Source organism: Phacochoerus africanus, chromosome 2 (genome assembly GCF_016906955.1).
Source record: "Phacochoerus africanus isolate WHEZ1 chromosome 2, ROS_Pafr_v1, whole genome shotgun sequence".
Classification (NCBI taxonomy): domain Eukaryota; kingdom Metazoa; phylum Chordata; class Mammalia; order Artiodactyla; family Suidae; genus Phacochoerus; species Phacochoerus africanus.
This window is the reverse complement of record NC_062545.1, coordinates 110,478,659-110,505,311: the sequence shown is the minus strand read 5'-3', so window position 1 is coordinate 110,505,311 and position 26,653 is coordinate 110,478,659. Positions and strand designations below refer to the sequence as shown.

At 42.3% G+C, this 26,653-nt stretch overlaps 2 protein-coding genes across 3 annotated transcripts in view; both read left to right on the top strand.

The window, feature by feature from the left end:
• The window catches only part of USP3 (ubiquitin specific peptidase 3), a 101,530-nt gene extending 80,876 nt beyond the window's left edge, over positions 1–20,654 (top strand). For both annotated transcript variants that reach the window (XM_047766001.1, XM_047766006.1), the window contains 4 exons: positions 12,988–13,106; positions 14,527–14,640; positions 14,784–14,851; positions 17,159–20,654. In XM_047766001.1, coding sequence (XP_047621957.1) covers positions 12,988–13,106; positions 14,527–14,640; positions 14,784–14,851; positions 17,159–17,324 — 467 coding nt within the window. In that variant the 3' untranslated portion in view covers positions 17,325–20,654. The remainder of the gene's footprint in view (positions 1–12,987; positions 13,107–14,526; positions 14,641–14,783; positions 14,852–17,158) is intronic.
• A 763-nt stretch (positions 20,655–21,417) lies between these two features.
• Positions 21,418–26,653, top strand: FBXL22 (F-box and leucine rich repeat protein 22). Its single transcript, XM_047766014.1, has 2 exons — positions 21,418–23,614; positions 25,691–26,653. Exons 1-2 carry the CDS (start codon positions 23,109–23,111, stop codon positions 26,034–26,036), a joined length of 852 nt encoding a protein of 283 aa, XP_047621970.1. The 5' UTR covers positions 21,418–23,108; the 3' UTR covers positions 26,037–26,653.

The following is a 26,653-nucleotide window of genomic DNA, read 5'->3' as shown; positions in this document are numbered from 1 at the left end:
GTATAGTTTTCTAAGTTACCGCCATACTGTTTTCCATAGTGCTTGTAATTTACATTCCCACAAACAGTGCAGGAGAGTTCTCTTTTCTCCACACCCTCTCCAGCATTTGTTATTTGTGGACTTGTTAATAAATGGCCATTCCGATAGGTATGAGGTGGTACCTCATAGTAGTTTTGATTTGCATTTCTCTAATAATCAGTTATGTTGAGCATTTTTTCATGTGCTTGTTGGCCATCTGTATATCCTCTTTGGAAAAATGTCTTTTCAGGTCTTTTGCCCATTTTTCAATTGTGTTGTTGATGATAAACTTTTATTTAGACAGACTCATCAGGAAAAAAAGGGAGAGGGCTCAAATCAATAAAATTAGGAATGAAAAAGGAGAAATTACAACTGACACCACAGAAATACAAGGGATCATAAGGCACTACTACAAGCAACTATGTGCCAATAAAATGGACAGCCTAGAAGAAATGGACAAATTCTTAGAAAGGTACAATCTTCCAAGACTGAACCAGGAAGGAATTGAAACTATTGAAAGACCAATCACAAGTACTGAAATCCAGGACCAGACCACATCACAGGCAAATTCTATCAAACATTTAGAAAAGAGTTAACACCTATCCTTCTGGTAGTCTTCCAAAAAATTGCAGATGAAGCAACACTCCCAAACTCTTTATATGAGGCCATCAGCATCCTGATAACCAAAACCAAAGATACCACAAGAAAAGAAAATTACAGGCCAATAATACTGATGAACATAGTTGAAGAATCCTCAACAAAATATTAGCAAACCACATCCAAATATATGTTAAAAAGATCATACACCATGATCAAATGGGATTTACCCCAGGGATGCAAGGATTCTTCAACATCTGCAAATCAATTAGTGTGATATACCACATCAACAACTAAAAAATAAAAACTGTATGATCATCTCAATAGATGGAGAAAAAGCTTTTGACAAAGTCAACATCAATTTCTGATAACTCTCCAGAAAGTGGGGATAGAGGGAACGTACATCAACATAATACAGGCCATATATGAGAGACCTACAGCTGACATCATTCTGAATGGTGAAAAGCTGAAAGGATTTCTTTCTTACCAGGGATAGCAGTAGCATAAGTAGTTAATGCATTAATTCAGGTGGGAAATTATGGTGGCTCACACCACAGTACTAGTAGTGGATGTAGTAAGAAGTGGTCAGATTCCATATGTATTTTGAAGATAGAATTGAAAGAATTTGTTGATGGGTCAGAAGTGAAAATGAGAGAATTCAAGGATGACTATAGTGTACTTAGAATGTAGTCGGATTTCACTGAGAGAAGACAACCACAAGAAGAACCCTTTGGGGGTATAGGTATCTGGCATCAGGAATCTGGTTTTGAACACATATTAGATATCCTAGTGAACATACCAAATGAACTAGTCAAATATGTATATATACAGTATTTGAAGCCATTAAATTAGATACTGTGAATACATGTACATTTAGATGGGAAAGAAATGAAACATTTGGAGGTGAGTACATGCATTTGAACACCCAAGTCACAGCATTAAGTGATGAGAACTAGGCAGCAGCTTTTTTAAATTCCATATTAGCACACTAGTATTGTACTTTAAAAATGCAATACACTTGGGATAGAACATGATGGAAGATAATATAAGAAAAGGAAAGTATGTATGACTGGCTCATTTTCCTGTGCAGCAGAAGTTGGCACAACATTGTAAAAAAAAGCTTTTGACCAAATTTAGCACCCATATTAGATAAAAACTCTGCAGAGAGAGGGTGTAAAGGGGATCTACCTCAACATAATAAAAGCCACGTATGATAGTCCCACAGTTATCATCATCCTCGATGGTGAAAAAGTGAAAGTGTTTCCACTGAGATCAAGAACGAGACAAGGATGTCCACTTTCACTGCTACTACTCAACATAGTTTTGGAAGTCCTAACCACAGCACTCACAGAAAAGGAAAAGGAATTCAGACTGGAAAAAAGAAGTAAGCCTATTACTTTTTGCAATATGACATGATACTATACCTAGAAAATCCTAAAAACATTACAAGAAAACTGTTAGAGCTCATCAATGAATTTGGTAAAGTTTCAGGATACAAAATGAATACAGAGAAATCAATTGCATTTATATATACTAAAAATGAAAGATCAGAAAGAGAAATTAGGGAAACTATCCCATTTACCAATCACATCAAAAAGAATAAAATACCTAGGAATAAACCTACCTAAAGAGGGAAAAGACCTGTACTTTGAAAACTATAAGACACTGATGAAAGAAGTCAAAGATGACACAAACTGATGGGTTTACCATGCTCTTGGATTGGAAGACTCAATATTGTCAAAATGACTATACTACCCAAGGCAATCTACAGATTCAGTGCAATCCTTATCAAATTACCAATGGCATTTTTCACAGAACTGGAACAAAAAAAAAAATTAGATTTTCTATGGAAACAAAAAAGGCCCCAAATAGCCAAGGCAATATTGAAAAAGAAAAACAGAATTGGAGGAATCAGGCTTTAAGACTTCAGACTATCCCACAAAGGTACCGTCATCAAAACCATATGGTACTGGCACATAAACAGAACTATAGATTAGTGGGACAGTAATCTGGGCTTTCTGCCCAGAAATAAACCCAGGCACCTGTGGTTAACTAGTCTATGACAAAGAGGCAAGAACATATGGTGAGTAAAGAGGTGCTTGGTGAACTGGACAGCTGTATGTAAAAGAACGAAATTAGAAAATTCTCTTACACCATACACAAAAATGAACTCAAAATGAATTAAAGACTTGAATGTAAGGCCAGATACTATAAAACTTCTAGAGGAAAACATACGTACAACACTCTAACATAAATTGTAGCAATATCCTGTTTGATCCTAGTCCTAGAATAATGACAGTAAGAACAAACGAGACCTAATTAAACTTAAAAGTTTTTGCTCAGCAAAGGAAACCATTAAAAAAAGTGAAAAGACAACCCATAGAATGGGACAATAGACTTGCAAACAGAGTGACTGATAAAGGATTATTCTCTAAAATATACAAAAATTTGATGGAGTTTTATATCCAAACAACAAAACATGGGCAGATCTAAACAGACCTTTCTCCAAAAAAGACATAGAGATTGCCAAAAACACATGAAAAGGATGTTCAACATCACTAATAACTAGAGAAATGCAAGTCAGAATTACAATGAGGTACCACCTTATACCAGCCAGAATGGCCAACATCAAAATGCCTGCAAACAATAAATGCTGGAGAGGGTGTGGAGAAAGGGAACCCTCCTACACCGTTGGTAGGAATATAAATTGGGGCAGCCACTATGGAGGACTGTGTGGAGGTTCCTTAAAAAAAAAAAAATATATATATATATATATATATATATATATAGAGAGAGAGAGAGAGAGAGAGAGAGAGAGAGAGAGAGAGAGAGAGAGTGAGTTATCATATGATCCAACAGCCCCACTCCTGGGCATATAACCAGAGAAAACTCTAGTTTGTAAATGTAAAGATAAATGCACCCCATTGTTCCCTGCAGCATTATTTACAATAGCCAAGACATGGAAGCAACCTAAATGTTTACTGACAGAGGAATGGATAAAGATGTGCTGCATATATACAAAAGAATGATATTCTGCCACAAAAAATAATGAAATAATGCCATTTGCAGCAACATGGGTTGATCTAGATATTATTATACTGAGTGAAGTCAGAGAAAGACAAATATCACATATCACTTATATGTGGAATCTAATAAAATGATACAAAAGAACTCATTTAAAAAACAAACTCACAGATTTCAAACTAATCTAATGGTTACCATAGGTGAAACCACTGGGGGGGAGGGAAGAATTAGGAGGGTAGGAATAACATATACACGTCACTGTATAAAATAGATGATTAATGAGAACCTACTGTATAGCACAGTTAAATCACTGAAAAGTGTGTATAACCTATATGGGATAAAAGATAACCTATACAGAATCAAAGAATGGATATATTTATATGTATGACTGACTCACTTGCTGTATACCTGAAACTAATAGAATACTGTAAATCAACTATATTCCAATAAAATTATATTTAAAAAAATTATAAGGAGGTACTACCTCTTACCAGTCAGAATGGCCATCATCAAAATGTCTATATACAATAAATGCTGGAGAGGGTGTGGAGAAAAGAGAACCCTCCTACACTTGGTGGGAATGAAAAATAGTACAACCACTATGGAAAACAGTATTGTAGAAAACTAAAAATAGAGTTATCATATGATGTAGCAATTCTACTCTTGGGCATATATCTGGAGAAACCCATATTTCAAAAAGAAACATGCATCTCTGTGTTCATGGCAGCAGTATTTACAATAGCCAAGATATGGAAGCAAGCTAAATGTGTATCAACAGAGGAATAGATAAAGATGTGGTACATATATACAATGGAATACTACTAACTTATAAAAAAGAATGAAATAATGCCATTTGCAGCAAAATGGATGGACCTCGAGATTATCATACCAAGTAGGTTAGAGAAAGACAAATATTAAATGAGATCACTTATATGTAAATCTGAAAAAAAAAACTATAAATGAACGAATTTACAAAAGAAAGACTCACAGATTTGAAACAATTATCAAAGGCGAAAGGTGGTGGAGATGCATAAATTAGACATTTAAGATTAACACACAGACACACACACACTACTATATCAGTTAATCAACAAAGACCTACTCACTAACATAAGGAACTCTACTCAATATTATGTATTAACATACATGGGAAAAGAATCTGAGAAAGAATGGATATATGTTTATGTATAGCTGAATCACTCTGCTACACACCTGAAACTGACACAACATTGTAAATCAACTATAATACAACATAAAATTAAATTTAAAAAAATAAAAAGAATTTCTGCAAACTTCCCTAATTGGGAGAAGGAGACAAAACATCCAGATCCAGGAAATCCAGAGAGTTCCAAATCAGTTGATTCCAGAGAAACACATTACATTGTAAGTGTCAAAATTTAAAAACAAGAAAATCAGGAGTTTCCATCGTGGCTCAGGGGAAACAAATCTGACTAGCATCCATGAGGATGCAGGTTTGATACGTGGCCTTGCTCAGTGGGTTAAGGATCTGGCATTGCACTGAGCTGTGGTGTAGGTCGCAGACGCAGTTTGGATCTCACAATGCTGTGGCTGTGGTGTAGGCCAGTGGCTACAGCTCCAATTAGAGAACTTCCATTGCTGAGAACTTCCATTGCTGCAGGTGTGGCCCTAAAAAGACAAAAAATAAAATAAATGAAAACAAGGAGAAAAATCTTAATTTTTCTGCAGAAACTTTCCAGGCCCAGGAAGTAGCAGAGTATATTCAGTGTTGAAAGAAAAGAACTTCCAAGAAGAATATTATGTTATCGTTCATAATTGAAGGAGAGAGAATTTTCCAGAGAGGCAAAATCTTAGAGGAGTTTATCATCACTAAACTGATCTTACAAGGAATGTTAAAGAGATTTCTGTAAGTTTAAAATAAAGTACACTAATTAGTAACAAAAAAGTATAAATCTCACTGTTAAAGGTAAATATATAGTAAAAGTGAAGTGGATTAATCACTTAAAAAGCAGATATGAAGGTTAAAACAAGTAGTAAAAATAACTAAAATAGTTAAGGCATACACAAGATAAAAAGATAGGACATCAAAAACATAACATGTGGATGGGGGTGGGGAATAGCACTTCAGAATGTACTCAAGGAGTTCCCATGGTGGCTCAGCAGGTTACACACCTGACTAGTATCCATGAGGATGCGGGTTTGATCCCTGGCCTTGCTAAGTGGGTTAAGGATCCAGCTCTGCAGTGAGCTGTGGTGTAGGATGCAGACGCAGCTTGGATTCCACACTGCTGTGGCTGGCAACTGCAGCTCCAATTCGACCCCTAGCCTGGGAACTTCCATATGCTGCAGTTGCAGCCCTGAAAAGCAAACAACAACAACAACAACAAAACAAACAAAAAAGCCCCAACTTAAGATGTTATCAATTTAAAATACATTATTAGAAATACATGTTTTAAGCCTTAAATATTATATGTAAGCCTCATGGCAACCATAAAACAAAAAACTACAATAGATACATAAAGGATAATAAGAATCTAAGCATATCACTAAACAGAGTCTTCAAACTATAAAGCAAGAGAGCAAGAGAGGAAAGGAACACAGAGGTACTACAGAACAGTCAGAAAACAACAAAATGGCAGTAGGTACATAGCTATCTGTAGTTAGTTTAAATGTACATGGACGAAATTCTCCAATCGAAAGAGCAGCTGAGTTAAAAGAAAAAGAGAAAGACGTGTGTATATACTGCATTAAAGGGACTTACTACAGATGTCAGGACACACAGAGTGAAAGCAAGGGGATGGAAAAACATTTTGCATATATAAATGGAAACCAAAGGAAAGCTGGAGTAATATCAGACAAAATAGATTTTATTTTATTTTAGTCTTTTTTGCCATTTCTTGGGCCACTCCCACGGCACAGGGAAGTTCCCAGGCTAGTGGTCCAATCGGAGCTGTAGCTGCTGGCCTACGCCAGAGCCACAGCAATGCAGGATCTGAGCCACATCTGCAATCTACACCACATCTCACAGCAATGCTAGATCCCCAACCCACTGAGCAAGGCCAGGGATCGAACCTGCAACCCCATGGTTCCTAGTCAGATTCGTTAACCACTGAGCCACAACGGGAACTCCCAAAATAGATTTTAGAACAAAGATTTTTTTTTAATAAGAGACAAAGATGGGTTACATAATGATAAAGGGGATCAATCCAAGAAGAGGATGTAAAATTTGCAAATGATTTAGGCACCCAACATAGGAGCACCTAACCATATGAAGTAAATATTAATAGACTTAAAATAATAGAAATCAATACAGTAAATAATGGGAACTTTAATATCCCAATTATATCAATGCATAAATCATCCAGATAGAAAATCTGTAAGGAAATAGCCTTTAAATGACACATTAGATCAGAAGAACTTAGCAGATATATACACAGAAGTCCATTAAAAAGCAACAGAATATTCATTCTTCTTAACTATGCATGGAATATTCCCCAGGCAGATCATATGTTAGGCCACAAAACAAGTCTTAGTAAATTTAAGAAGAAAGAAATCATAACATCTTTTCCAATCATATGGGTATGAAAATAAAACTATAAGAGAAAAACAGGAAGAATCACAAACATGTGGAGTAAAACAACTTGCTACTGACCAAGTAAGTCAAAGAAGAAATCAAAAGAGAAATCAATACCTTCAGACAATTGAAAAGGAAAATATAACATACCAAACTTACAGGATACAGCAAAAGCAGCTTTTTTTTTTTTTTGTCTTTTTGCCTTTTCTAGGGATGCTCCTGCAGAATATGGAGGTTCCCAGGCTAGGGGTCTAATTGGAGCTGTAGCCTCTGGCCCACGCCAGAGCCATGGCAACGTGGGATCCAAGCCATATCTGCGATCTACACCACAGCTCACAGCAACGCCGGATCCTTAACCCACTGAGCAAGGCCAGGAATCGAACCCGCAACCTCATGGTTTCTACTTGGATTCGTTAACCTCTGAGCCATGATGGGAACTCCAAAAGCAGCTTTAAGAAGGAAATTAATGGCAATAAATGCCCACCTGGAGAAATAAAAAAAATCTCAAAGAACTTTATGCCTTAAGGATCTAGGAAAAGAAGAACAAATGAAATCCAAAATTAATGAAAGGAAGGAAATAACAAAGGTCAGAGCAGAAATAAATGAAGTAGATACTAAAAAGACAGTAGAAAAGATAAATAAAAGTAAGAACCATTATTCCTTGAAAAGATGAACCAAATTGCCAAACCTTTAGCTATGATTTACCAAGCAAAAAAAGAGGATTCAAATAGATAAAATCAGAAATGAAAGAGTAGACATTACAATTGATACCACAGATACAAAAGATCATAAGGGACCACTATAAACAATTATACAGCAACAAACTGGACAACATAGAAAAAATGGCTAAGTTCCTAGAAAGATATATCTTACCAAGAATGAGTCATGAAGAAACAAAAACAAATGAAAACAAAATCTGAACAGACTGATGAATAATAAGGAAATTGAACCTGTAATCAAAGCCTCCCAAGAAACAAAACTCTGGGACCAGACAGCTTCACTGGTGAATGCTACCAAATATTCAAAGAAGAATATAATCTTTCTCAAACTCTTCTACAAATAGAAGAGGAAACACTTCCATATTCATTTTACAAGGCTAGCATTACCGGACACCAAAAATCAGACTAGAACATCACAAAAAAGAAAAGAAAATTGCAGGACAATATCCCTGAGGTAAACACAGAAAACTTCAAAAAATTTAGCATACCCAATCCAACAATATATTAAAATGATCATATTATCCTGATATAAAACTGCAAGGATGGTTTGACATCTCAAAGCCAGTCAATGTGATATACCACAATTACAAAATGATGGATAGAAATCATGATCATGTCTATAGATGCAGAAAAAGCATTTGAGAAATTCATCCTCCATTTATGTTAAAAACTCTCAAAGTGGGGAGCTCCCATTGTGGCTCAGCAGTTAGCAAACCTGACTAGTATTCATGAGGATGTGGGTTAAATACCTGGCCTCACTCAATGAGTTAAGGATCCAGCATTGCCATGAGCTGTGGCATTGCTGTGGCTGTGGTGTAGGCTGGCAGCTACAGCTCTGATTCGATACCTAACCTGGGAACTTCCATATGCTGGTGCAGCCCTAAAAAGACAAAACAAGAAAGAAAGAAAAAAAAGACAGTAATTTTAAAAAAAACCTATCCAAGTGGATATAGTGGAAAATGAAACTTCAAAAGAAATTGAAGACGACACAAAGGGATGGAAAGATACACTGTGCTCACACACTGGAAGAATCAGTGGTTAAAATGACCATACTACTTAAGACAATCTACAGATTCAGTGCGGTCCCTATAAAAATATCAGTGGCACTGGCATTATTCACAGAACTAGAACAAGTAATTCTAAAATTTGTATGGGATCACAAAAGACCCCAAATAGCCAAAGCAATCATGAGAAAAAAGAACAAAGCTAGAGGTATTATGCTCCCTGATTTCAAACTATACTACAAAGCTACAAGTCTTCAATACAGTATGATGTTGGCACAAAAACAGATAAATGGATCAATGGAATAAAATGGAGAGCCCATATATACACCATGCTTATATGGTCAGTTAATTTATGAAAAAGGGGACAAGGATGTATAATGGGGAAAGGACATTGTCTTCAGTAAATGGTGTTTTGAAAAATGGACCACTATCTTACACAGAGACTAACACAAAATGGATTAAAGGACTGAATGTAAGACTTGAAACCCTAAAATTTCTAGAAGAAAACACACAGTAAATTCCTTGACATCAGTCTTGGTGATGGTGTTTTGGATCTGACTCCAAAAGCAAAGGCAACGAAAGCAAAAATAATCAAGTAGGACTATATTAAAGTAAAAACCTTATGCACAGCAAAGGAAATAATGAAAAGGCAACCTGCTGAGGAGGTATTTGCTTCTTGCATCTTGTATCTGATAAGGGGTTAATGTCCAATATACGTATTTTTAAAAACTCACACAGTAGCAAACAACAATGACTGATTACAGTTGATCCTTGAACTGTTAGTCCACATACACTTTATCATCAGCCCTTCATATCCCCGGTTCCTCTGTGTCCATGGATTCAACCAACCGTATACTACATAGTAATACTGAAAAATATCAACATATTAGTGTGCCTGCACAGTTCAGACCTGCATAGTTCAAGAATCAGCTGTTAAAAATGGTCACAATATCTGAACATTTTCCCAAAGAAGACATGCACATGTATATGAAAAGGTGCTCAACATCATTAAGTATCAGGGAAACAAAAATTAAAACCACAAAGAAATACCACCTCACATTTCTGAGAATGGCCATCATCAAGAAGACAACAAATAACAAGTGGTGTTGGTGAGGACGTGGAGAAAAGGGAACCCTTGTGTATTATGGGTGGAACTGTAAATTGGTGCAGCCACTATGGAAAAGTATGCAAGTTCCTCAAAAAATTAAAAAATAGAACTACCATATGATCCAGCAATTCCACTTCTGGCTATTTATCCAAAGAAAATGAAATTACTAATTTGAAAAGATAAAAGGGCCCCACTGTTCACTGCAGCATTATTTGCAATAGCCCTGATAATGGAAACAACCTAAATGACCACTGATGAATGAATGGATAGGGAGAATGTGAGGCAGGCAGACATACAGACAGACAGACAGACACACACACGAATATAATTCAGCCAGATGAAAAAGAATGAAATCTTGCTATTTGGGACAGCATGGATGGATCTTGTTGCATTGTGCTAAGTGAAATAAGTCAGACAAAGACAAATACCATATAATCTCACTTAGGTATGGGATCTAAAAAACAAAAACAAGCTCATAAATAGAGAACAGTTTCACGGGTGCCAGAATCAGCGGGTGGGTAAAGGGAGTCAAACTAGTACTTAAAAAGTCATGGGGATATAATGTTCATTTTACAATATATACAAATATTTAATCATTGTATTATATACCTGAAACTAATATGTCAGGTATGTTTTATTTTTATATAATTTTTGTTTTTTTCCATTATAGCTGGTTTACAGTGTTATGTCAGTTTTCTACTGTACAGCATGGTGACCCAGTTACACATACATGTATACATTCTGTTTTCTCACATTGTCATGCTCCATCATAGGGGACCAGACATAGTTCCCAGTGCTACACAATAGGATCTCATTGCTAATCCATCCCAAAAGCAATAGTCTGCACCTGTTAACCCCAAGCTCCCAGTCCATCCCACTTCCTCCCCCTCCCCCTCTTCAATCACAAGTCTGTTCTCCAAGTCCATGATTTTCTTTTCTGAGGAAAGGTTCATTTGTGCCATGTATTAGATTCCAGTTATAAGTGATATCATATGGTATGTTTTTAAAAGTTAAGAGTACATGGGCCCCCTGGCCACACATTGATTTGACTTGGGTAGAATCCAGCTCACCATATATCCAGAGAAAATCATGATTTGAGAAGATGCATGCACTAAGACATAGAAGCAATCTAAATGTCCATCGGCAGAGGAATGAGTGAATATAGTCATAAAAAAAGAATGAAATAATCCAATTTGCAGCAACATAGGCAGACCTAGAGATCATCATACTAAGTAAGCCAGTAAAGACAAACATTATATGCTATCACTTATATGTGGAATCTAAAAAAAATGATACAAATGAACTTATTTACAAAACAGAAACAGACTCAAAAACTTCAGAAACAAACTTATGGCTACCAAAGGGGACAGACTGGGGGAAGGATGGATTGGGGTTTGGGATTGACATATATGCACACTATTGTATATGGAATGGATGGTCAATTGGGCCCTGCTGTATAGCAGAGGAAACTACCCAATATTCTGTTATAAGGTATATGGGAAAATAATCTGAAAAAGAATGATATGCATATAACTAAAACTCTTTGTTGAATAGCAGAAATTACCACATCATTGTAAATCAACTATACTTGAGTAACCCTTTAAAAAATGAGGAAAAAAAAAAAAGAGAGTGAGAGAAGCCTGCCCACACCTAAGCCCTGCTAGACTTTGCCCCTGCAGCTTCCCCAAGGGGGCTCTTACACTCTCAAGTGCCAAGGCTGACTCTGACCTGAAGACTGCATACAGAGATAGTATTGCCTTTTCTTATACAGCTAGGTTTGTGCTTGCTGTCCAGCTTCTCAAACCAAACACTGTGTTGTTTAAAGATGCATAAAGGTATACATATGGTCTATAAAGACAAGCCAAGAAATGACTAAACAGTTAAGTCAGGATAATGACTACTTCTGGACTGGAAGGAGGGTTGATTGGGAACAGACACACAGGAAGCTCTTAATAGGGCTGCCGCCCAGGCTGCCAATTGTACAACTCTAGGGAATGCCATTCACTTGAAATCCAGCTTCTCAAGGACTGGAGAGAATCCATTCCTGCACCAGAGTGATAGGTACAAAGGCATTCATATTCTTCTCTAAAAAAATATATTTCATATGGACTTCTGAATATATTACAATTGTACTGGCAGTCAGCAAAATTTTTCTGTCAAGGACTAGATGGTAATTATAGGCTTTATAGCAAATAAGGTTTATGTCACAGCTACTCAGTGCTGCTGTTATAGTGTAAAAGCAGCCACAGAGTGTATAAACACGTCAGTGTGGTTATGTTCCAAACTTTATTTACAAAACCAGGTGGCTGGATCTGGCTTGGGGCCAAATTTTACCAAACCTCAGATTACACAGTAAAATCTTTAAAAGAAAAAAAATATCGCCTTGGTTTATCTAGGGGATTGTGAGTAGAGTAAGAAACAAAAGATTGATTGGAGATACAGTAGGAAGGTCAATAATGCAGGCTTCTGTAATCTATGTTTATTTTTTAATAAGTTATGACTGAAAATGTTTGACCTAAATTTGACTTTTTAATGAACCTGGGGCTTTGTCTCTTCATATGTAAGATACTGAGAAAAAATTGCTGTTTGAACTTTGATTTCATTAGGGAACCATTTTTTTTTAAACCAGAATTATCCAGATTAATTCTTTTGTTACCAGTAATAAGTCCAGTAACAATAATACCATCTCTCGTGAATTGATCATCACTAGATGTTAAACATGATGCTAGGTAGATCATATGTGTAATTTCTCTCCCTCACCACTGTTCTTCAGTGTAGACTCTTTTTGGTCTCCATTTTGCAACTGAGAAGGGCTGACTTTTCCAAGGTCACCTAGCTACTAATAAAGCTGAGATTTGAATCTGAGTTGTTCAGTTTCAGAGTTCATAGTCCTTTTTGTCTACAGTACACTGCCTCTATAAAAGGCATCCTGTTTGAATGCTGCCAAAATCAATTTCGTTTTAGATTGTCTTCGCAGTTTTACCGACTTAGAAGAACTTGATGAGACAGAGTTATATATGTGCCACAAGTGCAAAAAGAAACAAAAGTCCACTAAAAAGTTTTGGATCCAAAAACTACCCAAGGTACGTGCCGAGTTTCAAATTATAATGCAGTTTTTTTTTGGGGGGGGGGGATAAATATGATTAATTGCAAGACAAATTACTTTTTATTATTATTATTATTTTTGCTTTTTAGGGCCACACTTGCGGCATATGGAGGTTCCCAGGCTAGGGGTCCAATTGGAGGACAGCTGCCAGCTTATGCTAAAGCCTTAGCAATGCAGGATCTGAGGTGCGTCTGTGACCTATACCACAGCTCATGGCAATGCCGGATCCTTAACCCAGTGAGCGAGGCCAGGGATCAAACCCACAACCTCATGGTTCCTAGCCACATTCGTTTCTGCTGTGCCACGACGGGAACTCCCACATTATCTTTCTAACTTTACATTGTGTGATCTGTTCTACATTGGTCCCTTGGGATTTTGGTAAAGCTAATAAGTAAACCCTTTGAGAATTCCTAAGTAAATGTGTCCTGATAACACATGTAGAGGGGGGCATTTTCTCACCACACCATCAGCAGTTCTCTGACACTGTGGGTGTCCTACAATTCAACTCAGTTCTGACTGTTTCCCTGTAGACAGCATCAGATTCCACAGGTTAAGGGCTCAGTCCCACCAGCTCGCTCTCCACACCAGATACCAATCACAAGCTCAGGCATTTACTTTATGTTTGCTGCTGAACGACCATCTACAGATGGTCACTGATTGCAAGTTCACGTTGTTACCTGTACTTGTGGTCCAGTCGACTGGCTCTAAATCAGAGGTTCCCATGACACCCTCCTCAGGTTCCATGAATTTGCTAGAGCAGCTCACAGAACTTGGGAAATCCGTTTACTTACCAGATTACCATTTTATTACAAAGGATATTCAAGGATACAAATCAACGACCAGATGAAGAGATACAGGGGCAAAATCCTAAACAGAACTTCAGTTCTCGTGGAATCTGGGGCTTGGCATGATGGCACGTGGAAGAGCACGCCAACCTGGCTGCTCTCTGGGCTTCAAACCCTGCCCTTTGGGCTTCATTACCCAGGCAGACTGATTAAATCACAGGCCATTGCTGATCCTTCAACTTCTAGTCCCTCTCCCTTCATGGCCATCAGGGAGGTGGGACTGAAAGTTCCAGCTCTCTCACCTTTCCATTGGCTCTCCTGGCAACAAGCCCCTCACCTCATTAACATAAAAAGGATACCTTTATGGCTCTCTTCACTAGAAACTTCCAGGATTTTAGGAGCTCCATGCCAGAAAAGGAGACAAAGACTAGATACATATTATTATAAATCACAGTATCATAATAAGGTATTCCTGGAGGAAACCAGTATCAGAAGTCAAAAGAAAAACTGGAAGCTGCCCAAAATGTCATTTAAGAGACATTAATACCAAGTAGTTCATTTGATTGAAAGGTAAATTAGGCCTTTGTAATTTTGTCATTCTCTTTCATCCAGGTGCTATGCTTACATTTGAAGAGATTTCACTGGACTGCATATTTACGAAACAAAGTTGATACATATGTAGAATTTCCCCTGAGAGGCCTAGACATGAAATGCTACTTGCTAGAGGTAAGGTAATTACCTCTATTAGCCTGCTAAAAAAGATGGCTTTTCTCAGAGAGAGGGTAGAAGTCACTGAGGTAGGGAGATGCTGATGTCATTGCCCACTTCTGCTAACTCAGTCCTGCCACACCTTCTTCCTTGTTCTGCAGCCTGAGAACAGTGGCCCGGAGAACTGCCTGTATGACCTTGCCGCGGTGGTGGTGCACCATGGTTCTGGGTGAGTGTGCCAGTGGGCTTCTTAGGGTGGGCAATTTTGTACCATTTTCAGTAACTCTCCCCAAACTCCTAAGCAATGGATTCAGATTCATTAAAGGGGGTGAAGTAGAACTTTTTCCTTCAACCTTGGTGGGAAAGAACGTTCCTGAGAGGATGCTGCAAAACATGAAGAGAAGGTACAAAGAAGCAAAACAGAGAAAGGTTCATCTGAGCGCAGTGTTCAGAACCAGTCTCTTGGCCACAAAATCCTGAGCAGTCTTTACTCCAAAAAACTGTGGATTTCCTTGGCCAATTGATATTTACATGGGGGGAGGGCGGAGATGGGAATTATTTAGAATAACTTACTTCAATATCAGCTGCTATAAAGGTACATTTCTTATTTTGGTAAATAACATCCTGATTACTTTTTTTCCCTGAAAGTCTGCATTAGGGGTATATACCTTCTGCTTTCTGGTCTGCTTGAGAATGGCAGTTTTACTTACTTTCAGACTTTGGCAATCCATGCTGGAAATCCTTTCCCCTTTATAGCCATTTATAACCATTCATATCTATAAAGGACAAGTCCACTGCATGTCTGAGTCTCATTTCTGTTTTTCCTTCTTTGGAAGGTTGTAGGATCTTAACTGGACCTAAGAAATCACATCACATGTATCTGGTAGTTGACAGGGATACTCTTAGTCTGGTATCTTGCACTTATGGAAATGTTTTTTCATGCCATTCTCCATTCTCTTTTCTAGAACCCTTATTAATGTATAATGAATTTCCTGGATCTTTCACATATTTTAACTATTCTTTAGTGATTTCTTTCTCTTGGTTTCTGAAGATTGCCTGACCTTTTTTTCACAGATCACTAATTTGGGTTCATCTGTAGCCAAGCTGAAGATTTGGAATTCCCTGGTGGCCTTCTGTCTAAGGACTTGGTGTTGTCACTGCTGTGGCTTGGGTTTGCTCCCTGGCCTGGGAGCTTTGTCATGCCTGGGGCACAGCCAAAAAAAAAAAAAAAAAGATTAGCTCCTCCATGACATTTTTATATTGTGACAATCCTATTTTTCTTTCTGGGGCCACACCTGCAGCATATGGAAGTTCCTGGACTAGGGGTCTAATTGGAGCTGCAGCTGCCGGCCTATACCACAGCCATAGTAACACCGGATCCAAGCCACATCTGCAACTAACACTGTGGCTTGTGGCAACTTTAGATCCTTAACCCACTGAGCGAGGCCAGGGAACAAACCTACATTCTCATGGATACTACGTCAAGTTCTTTTTTTTTTTTTTTTTTTTTTGGTCTTTTGCCTTTTTAGGGCCACACCGTGGCATATGGAGGTTCCCAGGCTAGGGGTCAAATCAGAGCTGTAGCTGTCAGCCTACGCCAGAGCCACAGCAATGCCAGATCTGAGACACTTCTGCAACTTACACCACAGCTCACAGCAACACCTTCGATGGGAACTCCTATGTCAGGTTGTTAACCTGCTGAGCAACAGCAGCAACTCCGGTGATCATATTTTTCTGACCACTTTTTCCTAACAACCTGTTCTTGTATGGTTGCAGTATCCTCTTGAAACCACTGGTGTACTAATTTTTAAAGGGGTTTTTTTTGTGTTTTTTTTTATGCATTAAATTCATCTGTGGTTAACTGTTTTACTGGTCTTCCTGGCACTTCTCTTTCATGATTTTTGCTTTACTTAGAATCATCCTAACCGATGAGACTGATTGTTCTTGGTAAATGGTAAGGGTTTTCCTAGTAGTTTATGAAGGTTCCTGTTCTACCTGCCTGCTTTCCCCTACCTGACTGGGAGCACTGATGCAGGGCTCCATGTCTGAGTGGTGGGTCATGGGGAGAGAAAGCTTCTGATGGCCAAAGCAGGAGGGAAGGCGCTTCCTTGGAGGCAGATTTCTGCCTTATGCTTGGGTTTCCTCCAAGCTCTGATGGGAAATCTGCTCCTCAGTTTTCCATGTTTCCACACCCCTTGACTCTGCCTGTTAGGTTGAGTGCTCCTTTGCTGTTGAGTTTCTCCATTAATCTGTGTGAACACTGCTTTATGTGTTCTACGAAATCCTCAATTTCTGGTCAGTCCATGGCATTCTTCCCTGTTTTCCAGTGTCAATATATTCCTTGCCATTTCAGTGTCATTTGAGAAGATAAACATGTGCGCTCAATCAGCCAGCTTAAATGGCAAGCCTCTAGAATTTATTCTTTAATTATGATACTTCGTAAAATTTCTTGTATATCTGACAATTTAGATGGTAGCACAGATCCTTTTGTGATTTCTGTAGTCTTTTTCTTTGATCATTTGACTCTTCCTTACAGGGTTGGTTCTGGACATTACACAGCATATGCAACTCACGAAGGTCGCTGGTTCCATTTCAATGACAGTACTGTAACTCTGACTGATGAAGACACCGTCGTGAAGGCCAAGGCCTACATCCTTTTTTATGTGGAACGCCAGGCCAAAGCTGGATCTGACAAACTTTAATACCTCCTCCAAATCATTATTCGTCAACTATACCGGACAAACATTTCCAATTTTCCATAAATACTTGATCCAAGATTTAATTTCATTATGCACTTTTTTAATTTCCTATTTTGGGTTTAGTTTTGTCAATGGTAGTGACTTATTGAACATGGGCACCAACTAATTTTTTTTTTTTTTTTTTTTAGTTCTACCAGAAAACCTCAGCAGATATTTTGATTTGCTGCTTTAGTTGTAATAATTTGGTTTTTATATGTAGGTTCAAGAACTTAGTTCTATTTGACTTTTTTATATTAATGTTTTCAGTTCTCACTTTGAGGCACATTTACATCAATGCTTTGTTACTCTCACATCCTGAAAGCAAGGTATGTTCCTGATTGTGAAGAGCACTGTAACTGCCTGCTGCCTTCTCACAGCTGGAATGGGGATCAGGTTGGCTCTAAATCAAGGATCATGTGTGCGCATGCTCTGTGGCCCAGGAGACTTCAGTGACCGCTCAGTAATCACTCTTTTGCTTGTAAAAGATAACTGAAAGGGCATCATTACGTAGACCAGGTAACTGCTGCTGTTGTTTTCTCTCAAAGCTGCTGTTTATCAGCACTAACTAAATAAATTTGTTGGTTCAGTTGTACCTATACTGCAGATTCAAGAATCACTCTATTTCTTCTTCTTGATTTTGGGGCATTTTCATGGAGGAGATAGGGGTACCGAAAAGTCCAAATAAGATCAAATACACGTAAGTGTAAAAAATTCTCAGCTACATGTTATCCAGGTGTTATTTATCCAATGTGATGAAACTGTGGCTTCTGTTTTGCCTTTTTAAGTCAGCACCCAGTTCCCTCATGTGCAGCACTGAGATTAACTGCACGTCCACTCTAGGCTTACTTCTTGCTTGGCGACCTGAGGTTGAGATGCTCACCTCCAGAGTGACTCTGACCATCACCCACACTTCAGCTAACACTGTGGGGTTGGCCTCCACAGAAGGAAACTAGAGTCTTCACTCTCATTGGCCTCTCCTGATAACGCAGCAAGCTGCAAATATTCTCGCTTTGTAGAAGTAATTTCTATTCTTGAATGTAGTAGTTTGTTTTAAAATTGTTTTCAAGAAAAGTAGGTATCGGCATGATTTAGATTTGACTCAAATTGAAATCTGGAACCAGAATCCTGTCTAATGAAGGTAACTGATTTCTGTAAGTGCTCCAAGCCAGCCTGCTGATCTTGGGGTGCTGGTGGCATGATGTGTCAATTGTGACAGAAGAGGAAGGTGCTCCTCCTAGTCCTGCGGGATAGAACCACTCCATTTTCACGTCCCTTCCTGTCCCAGTCTTCATTTTCCTCCCTTCCCAATCTTCTAACAAGTCATTACAAGGGGCAGAATGTATTTCCTGTGAAGCCAGCCAAACACACTTTTCAATAATCTTGTTTATTCTGTTAAAAGAAAAAATGGTTCAGGTTTTCTTAAGTGTATGAATGTAAAGGAAAGTAGGGTGCTCCCCTCCTGGGTCAGATAGTTGAAGCTGTAGGAGCAGATGGGCTCCATTTCCACTTTAGTATTAGCTGGGTAAATCCCATGATTTCTCAGAGCAAGACATCTGTTAAACACTTTAACACGACTAGGAGTGAATTATCATTATGTCTAAACTTGTGGCTACCCAGTACAGCTGCCATTGGCCACATGTGGTTATTAGCTAAATGTTAATTTTAATTAAAAATAAAAACTCAGTTCATCAGTCACACAGGTCAGATTTCAAGAGCTCAGGAGCCACATGTGACTCAGGGCTGCCCACGTCTGAGACAGTTCCACTGACGTGCAGAGCGTGCAGACAGCACCGGTCTGCATTTCCATTCCAGAGGGGAAAAAAAGCTTCACCAGCGTGTTCAGGCCTTAGAGCTTAGAAACAGAGGGCCTGGAATTAAGAGGGAAACATGTACTTAAAATGGCTTACAATGCTAGAGTACACGACGTGTTGAGGCACATGAAATTGAGGTAGTGACTTTTTGACCAACAAAAGTGACAGTTTCACATAACTTGATCCGTATCAATATATTAACACCACACGTCATTAAACTTGAAACGTGTAACTCGTCTGATCTTGCGCCTACGAACCCAGGCTTTTTTGCTTAGAAGGTATACATTTGTAACTCTGACTATTTGCACTTAAGATTATTAGTTTCTGGATGGGCAGCAGTTGTAACTGCGGCAAGAAAGCCTCAGGCAGTGTTGATGGAGCAAAGTGGCCTTTGTACCAAATTTATAGCAGACTAGATGGGCAAGTGGTCCTCGCACGGGCAGCATAGTTAGCTTAGGAGATAACACATCTCCTCTTTGACTTTTGTCGTGTTTTTATTTCCTGATTTACTTCAGCAGATGTGTTTGAAGGACATCATGAAGGTTCTTTGGAAGAGTGACTGGATCCATGTGAGCCGTGCCCTTGAACACCCGTGATGTAAATGTGCCTATTTGTATTTTTAAAATTTAACTGTGCAGCCTTATCATGCCTATTTCAGAAGCTGACCTTCGTGCTCTGCAGGGCTTGTCCCGCGTGCTGTGTCGTCTCTAGCGTGCAGGTGGCTTCTCGCTCAGAGAGCAGCGCTGAGGCAGGGCCTTGTGCCAAGTCACAGGGCTCCTCGGAACAGGAACAGGAGAACTCTCACAAGTCCTCCCGCACAGGTGGGGGATGGAAACAGTTTGTGGCAACACAAATCTCTCTCCATGGTGGAGAAACCTGTGCTTATCCACTGGATTCTACTCAGTGTCTAGTGATCCAGATGTAACACAACTAAGCCGGGCAAGTGTATGGGCCCTCCCTGGTTGTATTAAATGTGTGTCTCACCTCTGGAACCTACTCAGCAGCTTGGTTTCTGGGGCTGGGCACACATTTACTTCTTAAAGCCAAGCCTCTCCTTCACTGGTTTAGTGTTTAGTACACTTGGCCCACGTCAACCTCCACCGTCCCCCTGTTGCTGAAGTATCCTCTTCACTCGGGCTCTGGAGACACTCATGAGCAAAAGTCTGTGCCTGCAGCCAGGGCATGGGTCCCAGGTGACAGGAAGGGGTGGCTGTGTGCTGGCGTCATGCTGCAGTCCAAGGTCTAAGCATCGCTTCACTGGGTGCATGCCTTTCCCCCTCAGGTCTGAGGGCGACGGACTCCAGACTGCCCTCTGCGAGTCGTGCTGTGATGCAGTTATGTCCACTAAAACCTAGTCTGTCTGATGCCGAGAAGATTAACTGTGCCAGTGACCAATTTCATTTAAGTTGTAACCATACCCCTTTTCTGCTTCACCAACCCGATCTTTTTTATGGAAAGTATCATTAAAGATCTGGTCTCTTTCCTTTTGACTATTATTTCTGAACACCTTTCAGTGTTGCAAAGTTAGGTGACAATGAACCTGCTTAAGCTATGAACCTTCTGAGCCAGCCAACAGGTAATAGTAGGTTTTTACAGACCCCCTGCCAGCTGGGGCTGCTGGTGCATGTGGGCCCAGATGGCTTGACTTGGAGGGGCAGGGGGGTGGCGGGAGAGCTCCTCTAGTGCCTGCACTCAGGTGCCTAAGGGAGCTCACTTGTATTGGGCAACTTCATCCTGTCTTCCCTTGTGACACTGATTTTATAAAAATGAGGTCCACTTGCCTCTTCACAGCTAGACGCTACCCTGAAGAACCAGGTTTGGGGCTCTGAGCAAAGAATCACCTTTTAAAGTCAAAACAGGTCAAGTGCCATTGCTTAAAAAAAAAAAAAAAAAAAATTCTGCTTTACGGTAAACTGTACACTCCCTCTCTGCCCCATGTCCCCTGCAAACCAAAAAAACTAAGAACCACCTGTGTCCACATCCACTGTTTTTCCGTGTTACTTATTTGCCGGTTCCCATCAGCCTTCTAAAATTTGAAGACAGAGGCGCCTGCAGCCCAAATGGTTTTGCCTCCAGTTCCCACATCACACATTTCCTTCTGGCAGCTGTGCAGCTGCTGTTGTTGCAGCCAAGCAGCCGAGCTCCACATGGGCAGAAAAGAAGGAGCTGTGGTCACAACACCTGGCCCTGAGCCAGACCCCTCCCCAAAAGCAGCCATGCACGTGCCCCCCCCCCCCCCGCCCCCCATATCCTGGGATGCTCCTGTGAAGGAGTCAGGCTCTGAATGTGAGGCCTGCCTATCCTTCACTGTTTGAGCAGCGCTGCAGGAGTGCAACTTGGAAACCACAAGGAAGCAAAACGACTCTCCCCCACAGACAGTACACTTAACACTGCTCTGTCTTTTAAGAAGGTGAAAGAATGCCCTACTTCCAGGGCTCAGCCCTCTGAAAAGGATGGGTTTGTGAAGGACTGGGGAGGGAGGGTGCTAATAAGGCTTTCTACTAAACCCACCAGTGGTACAGCAGCACCCCTGGTGTGGATACGTTTAACTAGAGCTGGAAGAGGGACTCTGGCTGTCAGCTGGGACAACTACGATGACAAGCTGGAAACAGCAGTACCTAGTTGCCCTTTCCTTGAGAAACACTTCTTCCTTTTGGCTGTTTCTTGGTTTATGTTGTTTTTAAGGAAAGTCAGACCTTCCGTTTCACCTTGGCAAGTGGTGGGGTGACTGTGACGGACTCCTCAGAGCACGGGAGCTGATGCCAATGGCTGCCTTCTTCCCTTGGCTGCATTCTGCTTTCACAGGCCAAGCTGCACCAGGGCTGACTGAGCCTTAGCCTCAGAAGAGGTGCTTCATCTGTGTTACTCCACCCACGTGCAAAACAAAGTGTTCCCCCTCCTTCTAATTCCCATTATGTGGGAGAAGGAACGGAGGTGACCACTGAGGGGCTGCTCCCTGGTCTAGCAGAGGAAGACTGGTTCCTCATCTCATTACTCTACCCACCAAGCCAACCAACTGGTACACAGAGTAAGGCCTTCGCAGGAGGAAAACTGAGGTGGGGTCTGGTCAAGGATCGGGAGCGAAGTGATATTAGAAAATGCTTCATGGATTGAAAAATCTCAGATCCTGAATAGAGAATAAAAAAAACCTTCAGGAAGCCTGGCTAGCAGCTCACCGCCAGGAGCTCAGGGCATTCACAAGGAAGATGGTGTGTGACTGGCTCAATGGGCAAGCGCAGACTGAAGTACAGCAACCTAAAACTGTTTCAAGCAGTTTTGTCTTAGGAGCTACCTCAACCACCCTGACATTTTGGAAAATACAGGCTGGATACAGCAGGACACAACTCTCAAAGGGTAAAGCCAAGTAAACCGAAGTTTAAAAAGTGACACATATATACACGGAAGAATCTTGGAGAGAGAAGCTACTGAAGACAAACCCTTTATGGAAAAAACGAAGGGTATACATAGAGGCAAATGGGAGACCGAGGAAATCCCTGTGCCTGGAGGAGGGCAGCAGGATCTGAAGGCAGTTCTGAAGCCTGGAAAGTGTCACTACCGAGCAAAAGTAACAGAAAAGGGGTACTACCCATGCCTTCTGCTTACATCTCTGAGCACAAAACTACCACACTGCTCTTTATAGACAAACCTTTTCCTACAAAGAGCAGAGCAAAAGACTCCTATTGATGTCCCAGAAAATAAAAACAGACACTATTTACAATTAGAGTCCTTCCCAGTGACAAGAGACTTGCAGGCCCAGACGGAGGTGGTCTAGCCAGTACCACGAATGAAAACGCCAAAAGAGCTCTCTGCCTAATGCCATTGTCAGCTAAAAGCAAAGAAATCCCTTTTAAGGAAGCTATTTAACTTCAATACGCTGCTTCTCTGCCAAGATCTTCAATTCCTCTGAACATAAGCCGAGCCACACACTGCTGCACGTATGTCTGGGCCTGGACCTCCCCCCTCCTCAGAGCGGCAGCACCAGTTGTTGGCCAAAAATAAACACCATTCCTCAACCATATATGTCCACCAGCCCAGAGCTGGGGAGGAGCAGCAGGAGGTAGGTCAGGTCCCCGGGCTCCAGTCATACTCTGTGTGGCCGCTGCACACCATGCACATCACCCAGCTCAACCGGGAGTGCCTGCTGCACCTCTTCTCCTTCCTGGACAAGGACAGCAGGAAGAACCTCGCCAGGACCTGCCCCCAGTTCCAGGACGTGTTTGAGGACCCCGCACTCTGGCCCCTGCTGCACTTCCGTTCCCTCACAGAACTCAAGAAGGACAACTTCCTCCTGAGCCCAGCCCTCAGGAGCCTCTCCATCTGCTGGCACTCCAGCCGCGTGCAGGTGTGCAGCATTGAGGACTGGCTCAAGAGCGCCCTCCAGAGGAGCATCTGCAGCCGGCACGAGAGCCTGGTCAATGATTTCCTCCTCCAGGTGTGCGACAGGTAGGCCACCTCCTGTGCTGGCTTTGCTGGCTCTGGCATCTGGAGTTCTATGAGGCTTCTGGGGGGCAGGGAAGAGCAAACCACAAGAGGATGGCTCCGATTTGGAGAGCCTCAGACTAGGCCCAAGGCAACCCCCCGCTCCCAGGCCCTGCCACAGTGCAGTCCCCAGATGGGGGAAATGGGCACCAAGCCTCCCCTTAGCCTCACAGGTCCTGGAGCTACTTCTGCAAAGAGGAAGAACTCGGCTTCAGCTGTCCCCATCTTTTGGGCCAGCTGTCCTCCCTGGCAGCCATTAAACGCTGGGTGGGTCCAGCTGGGCCTTGATTTTTCAAAGTCAGGCCCCAGGAAAAGGTTCCTAGATTCAGCAGTCAGCTCACCGCTCCACCCTGCCCCTAGCAAGCAAACCCCAAGACCTGTGAAGTGCAGCTGTGGAAGTAGAGCTTAGAGGGCTCAGCTCTGAGTTAGCTAAACCAAGCTAGGCTCCGGAAATAGGGGTGGTGATAAATTATGGTTTCCTTATTAGAAACTTACTAATCTTCACGCTACCCAAAGGAGAAAGTGTTCTAGCCTAAGTTTTCAAATAAGCAAACCAAAGCTCTGACAGGTTGTGTGGTCTGCCCCAAAGTCTAAAACTGCCAGATTTTAGCAAATAAAAATTCAAGCCCAGTTAAATCAGCAAGGTGTGGCCTGGCCCTCCCAGGCCACTGTCTGGGCACACCAAGTGTCCCCAGAGTCACCAAAAAAAAAAAAAAAAAAAAAAAGCAAAGGACTTGATGGTCATGGTCCTCCTCTGAGTCCCTCAGTTCTGCTAGTGTCCATGTGACCCCAGCCCCAATATTTAAACTCTTTCAACCTCATTTCTTCATCCATAAAGTGGGATAAATTGCCTTATCTTGCAGGCTAAAAGAATTAAATGACACAGTAGCATGGGCACATAGTGGGTATTGCCAAGTATCCACCAATTCTAGATCTGGCAGTCTTCTGGGGAGGGGGTGTTGAGAAGAACAGGTGAGGATGGCTGGGCCAGGATGGAGGCGGCTCTTTCTCTGGTTTCTTCCTGCATCAGGCTTACTCTAAAGGTTCTCAGAGGAAGGGATCACTTAACACCCTTGGGGCTTAAACACCTACCTAGTCCTTACAACCAACCTGAAGGTAACAATTGTCAGATGAAGAGGGGCCCCAGTAAGGTTTAGACTTTTGTCCTGGGTCAGACAGCAAATAAGTCACAGGCAAGTCACTTGAGCTCTCTGGGCCAGTTTCCTCACAAAATGGGGTGGAGCGTTGGTATGAAGCATAAGGAAGGCGTGTGAACTTGGGCAGATGCGACGAACTCAGCGTGTGGATGTGGCCATGCCCAATCTATTTCAGTTCCTTCCTTCCTCAGGCACAGGGAGCTGAGCTGGTGCAGGCAAGTTCAGTCAAAAGGCAATGGGGGAGGCTGATGGGGAACAGAACCCCCCCCCCCTTCCCGGGGGCTGACTCCAGCTTCCTCTGGCTACAGGAAACCAAAGCCAGCACCCACCAGTCAGGTTCTTTTTGACAGGAAGCAGTCTGGTCCTGCTCGCTCCCAGGAAACATGGGTTTTGATTGCCTATAGAAGTCCCTGTGCAGGCTCCAGACATCCCAAATCTCATTTAATCCTCCAACAATCCCACCGGTAGGCGTTATTCTCCCTCCCCCAACTCCTACTTCACCCCTACCCAAGGCAACAGGTGGGGAGAGAACCAAAGCAGCTACAGTCGTTCCTCCTTGGAACCAGCATCCCTATGTTCACAGCAGGGCACGGACCTGGGTCTCCACTGGGGTCTCCTGAGGCTAAGAGCTCACGCAGATTAAAGCACGGCGGGGCGAGTGGCAGAAAGGGAAGGAGAAACGGGACAAAAGCCCCAGTTCAGATCCAGGCTGCGTTACTGCAGAGTTCTCGTCTCTAAAACGCCTAGTCTCCCAGAGTTGGAAAACGCACCAACCACCTCAGGGAACTTCGGGAAGCGGCGTGGCGCGGGGAAGGGGCGCACGCTAGCATGCTAACCGCACCCTCCTCGGCCCTGGCCCGCGGTCACCGCGTTCTCTCCGCAGGTGCCCCAACCTGGCATCCGTCACGCTATCGGGCTGCGGTCACGTCACCGACGACTGCCTAGTGCGTCTGCTCCTCTCCTGCCCGCGCCTGCGCGCGCTGCGCCTGGAGAATTGCGCGCGCGTCACCAACCGCACGCTGACAGCCGTGGCGGCGCACGGGCGCGCGCTGCAGACGCTGCACGTGGACTTCTGCCGCAACGTGAGCGCGGCTGGCCTGCGCCGCCTGCGCGCCGCGTGCCCGCGCCTGACGCTGCGCGCCGAGCACAGCGCAGCCATGATCCCAGACCAGCTCCCGCGCGGCCCGCAAGCGCCCGGGGCCGCTTTCCGCAAACTGCTGCAACGCTAGCTGGGCACCTCTCCGCTGGGAGGACACCCTCCTCGGGCGTCCCGGCGGAAGGAGCGACCTGGCTTGAACTCCAGCTCCTAGACAGCCGCCACATCCTCATCCAAGACGAGGATACGAGCGCCTACCTCACGTGATTTTATACACAGGCTAAGCGGGAAATTTGATGGCCCGATGCTTGGAAAACACTCCAGTGTTTATCTCACTAAACACCAGCACCCTTCCCCGTCTCTCCCGCGTACCGCATTCTCCGCCTGGCGCCGCCCGTAGCTGCAGGAGGCCCTACCCAACACCAACGAGTTTGGTGATCTAAATAACCTGGCGGGGAGGCGTGGCCACCCGGGGCTACCCCGCAGCGCGCGGGGCGGGCCACCCCGGGAAAAGCGCGCAGTGAAACCCCCGGGCCCTTGGAGGGTCTAGGTGGTGCGCCAGCGGGAAGAGGGAAGGAACCCCTGGCGCAGGGACCGAGACAGCCATCGAACTGAGGCTTTGCTTTACAGCCACCCCAGCGTGCTCGCCTTTTTTCCGGGCAGATGCATTTCTAGGAGGGACTGCAAACAAGGTTCCAGAAAACTCTCTCGTTGATGTGCTTCTTTCATAAACAGCCGTTTTTATCCTTA

Bases quoted from the DNA above. Each gene is read 5' to 3' on its own strand.
- FBXL22 (XM_047766014.1), top strand. From the start codon at position 23,109: ATGTCTGGGCCTGGACCTCCCCCCTCCTCAGAGCGGCAGCACCAGTTG. The intron at 23,615-25,690 runs GTAGGCCACCTC...TTCTCTCCGCAG, and splicing joins CTCCTCCAGGTGTGCGACAG to GTGCCCCAACCTGGCATCCG.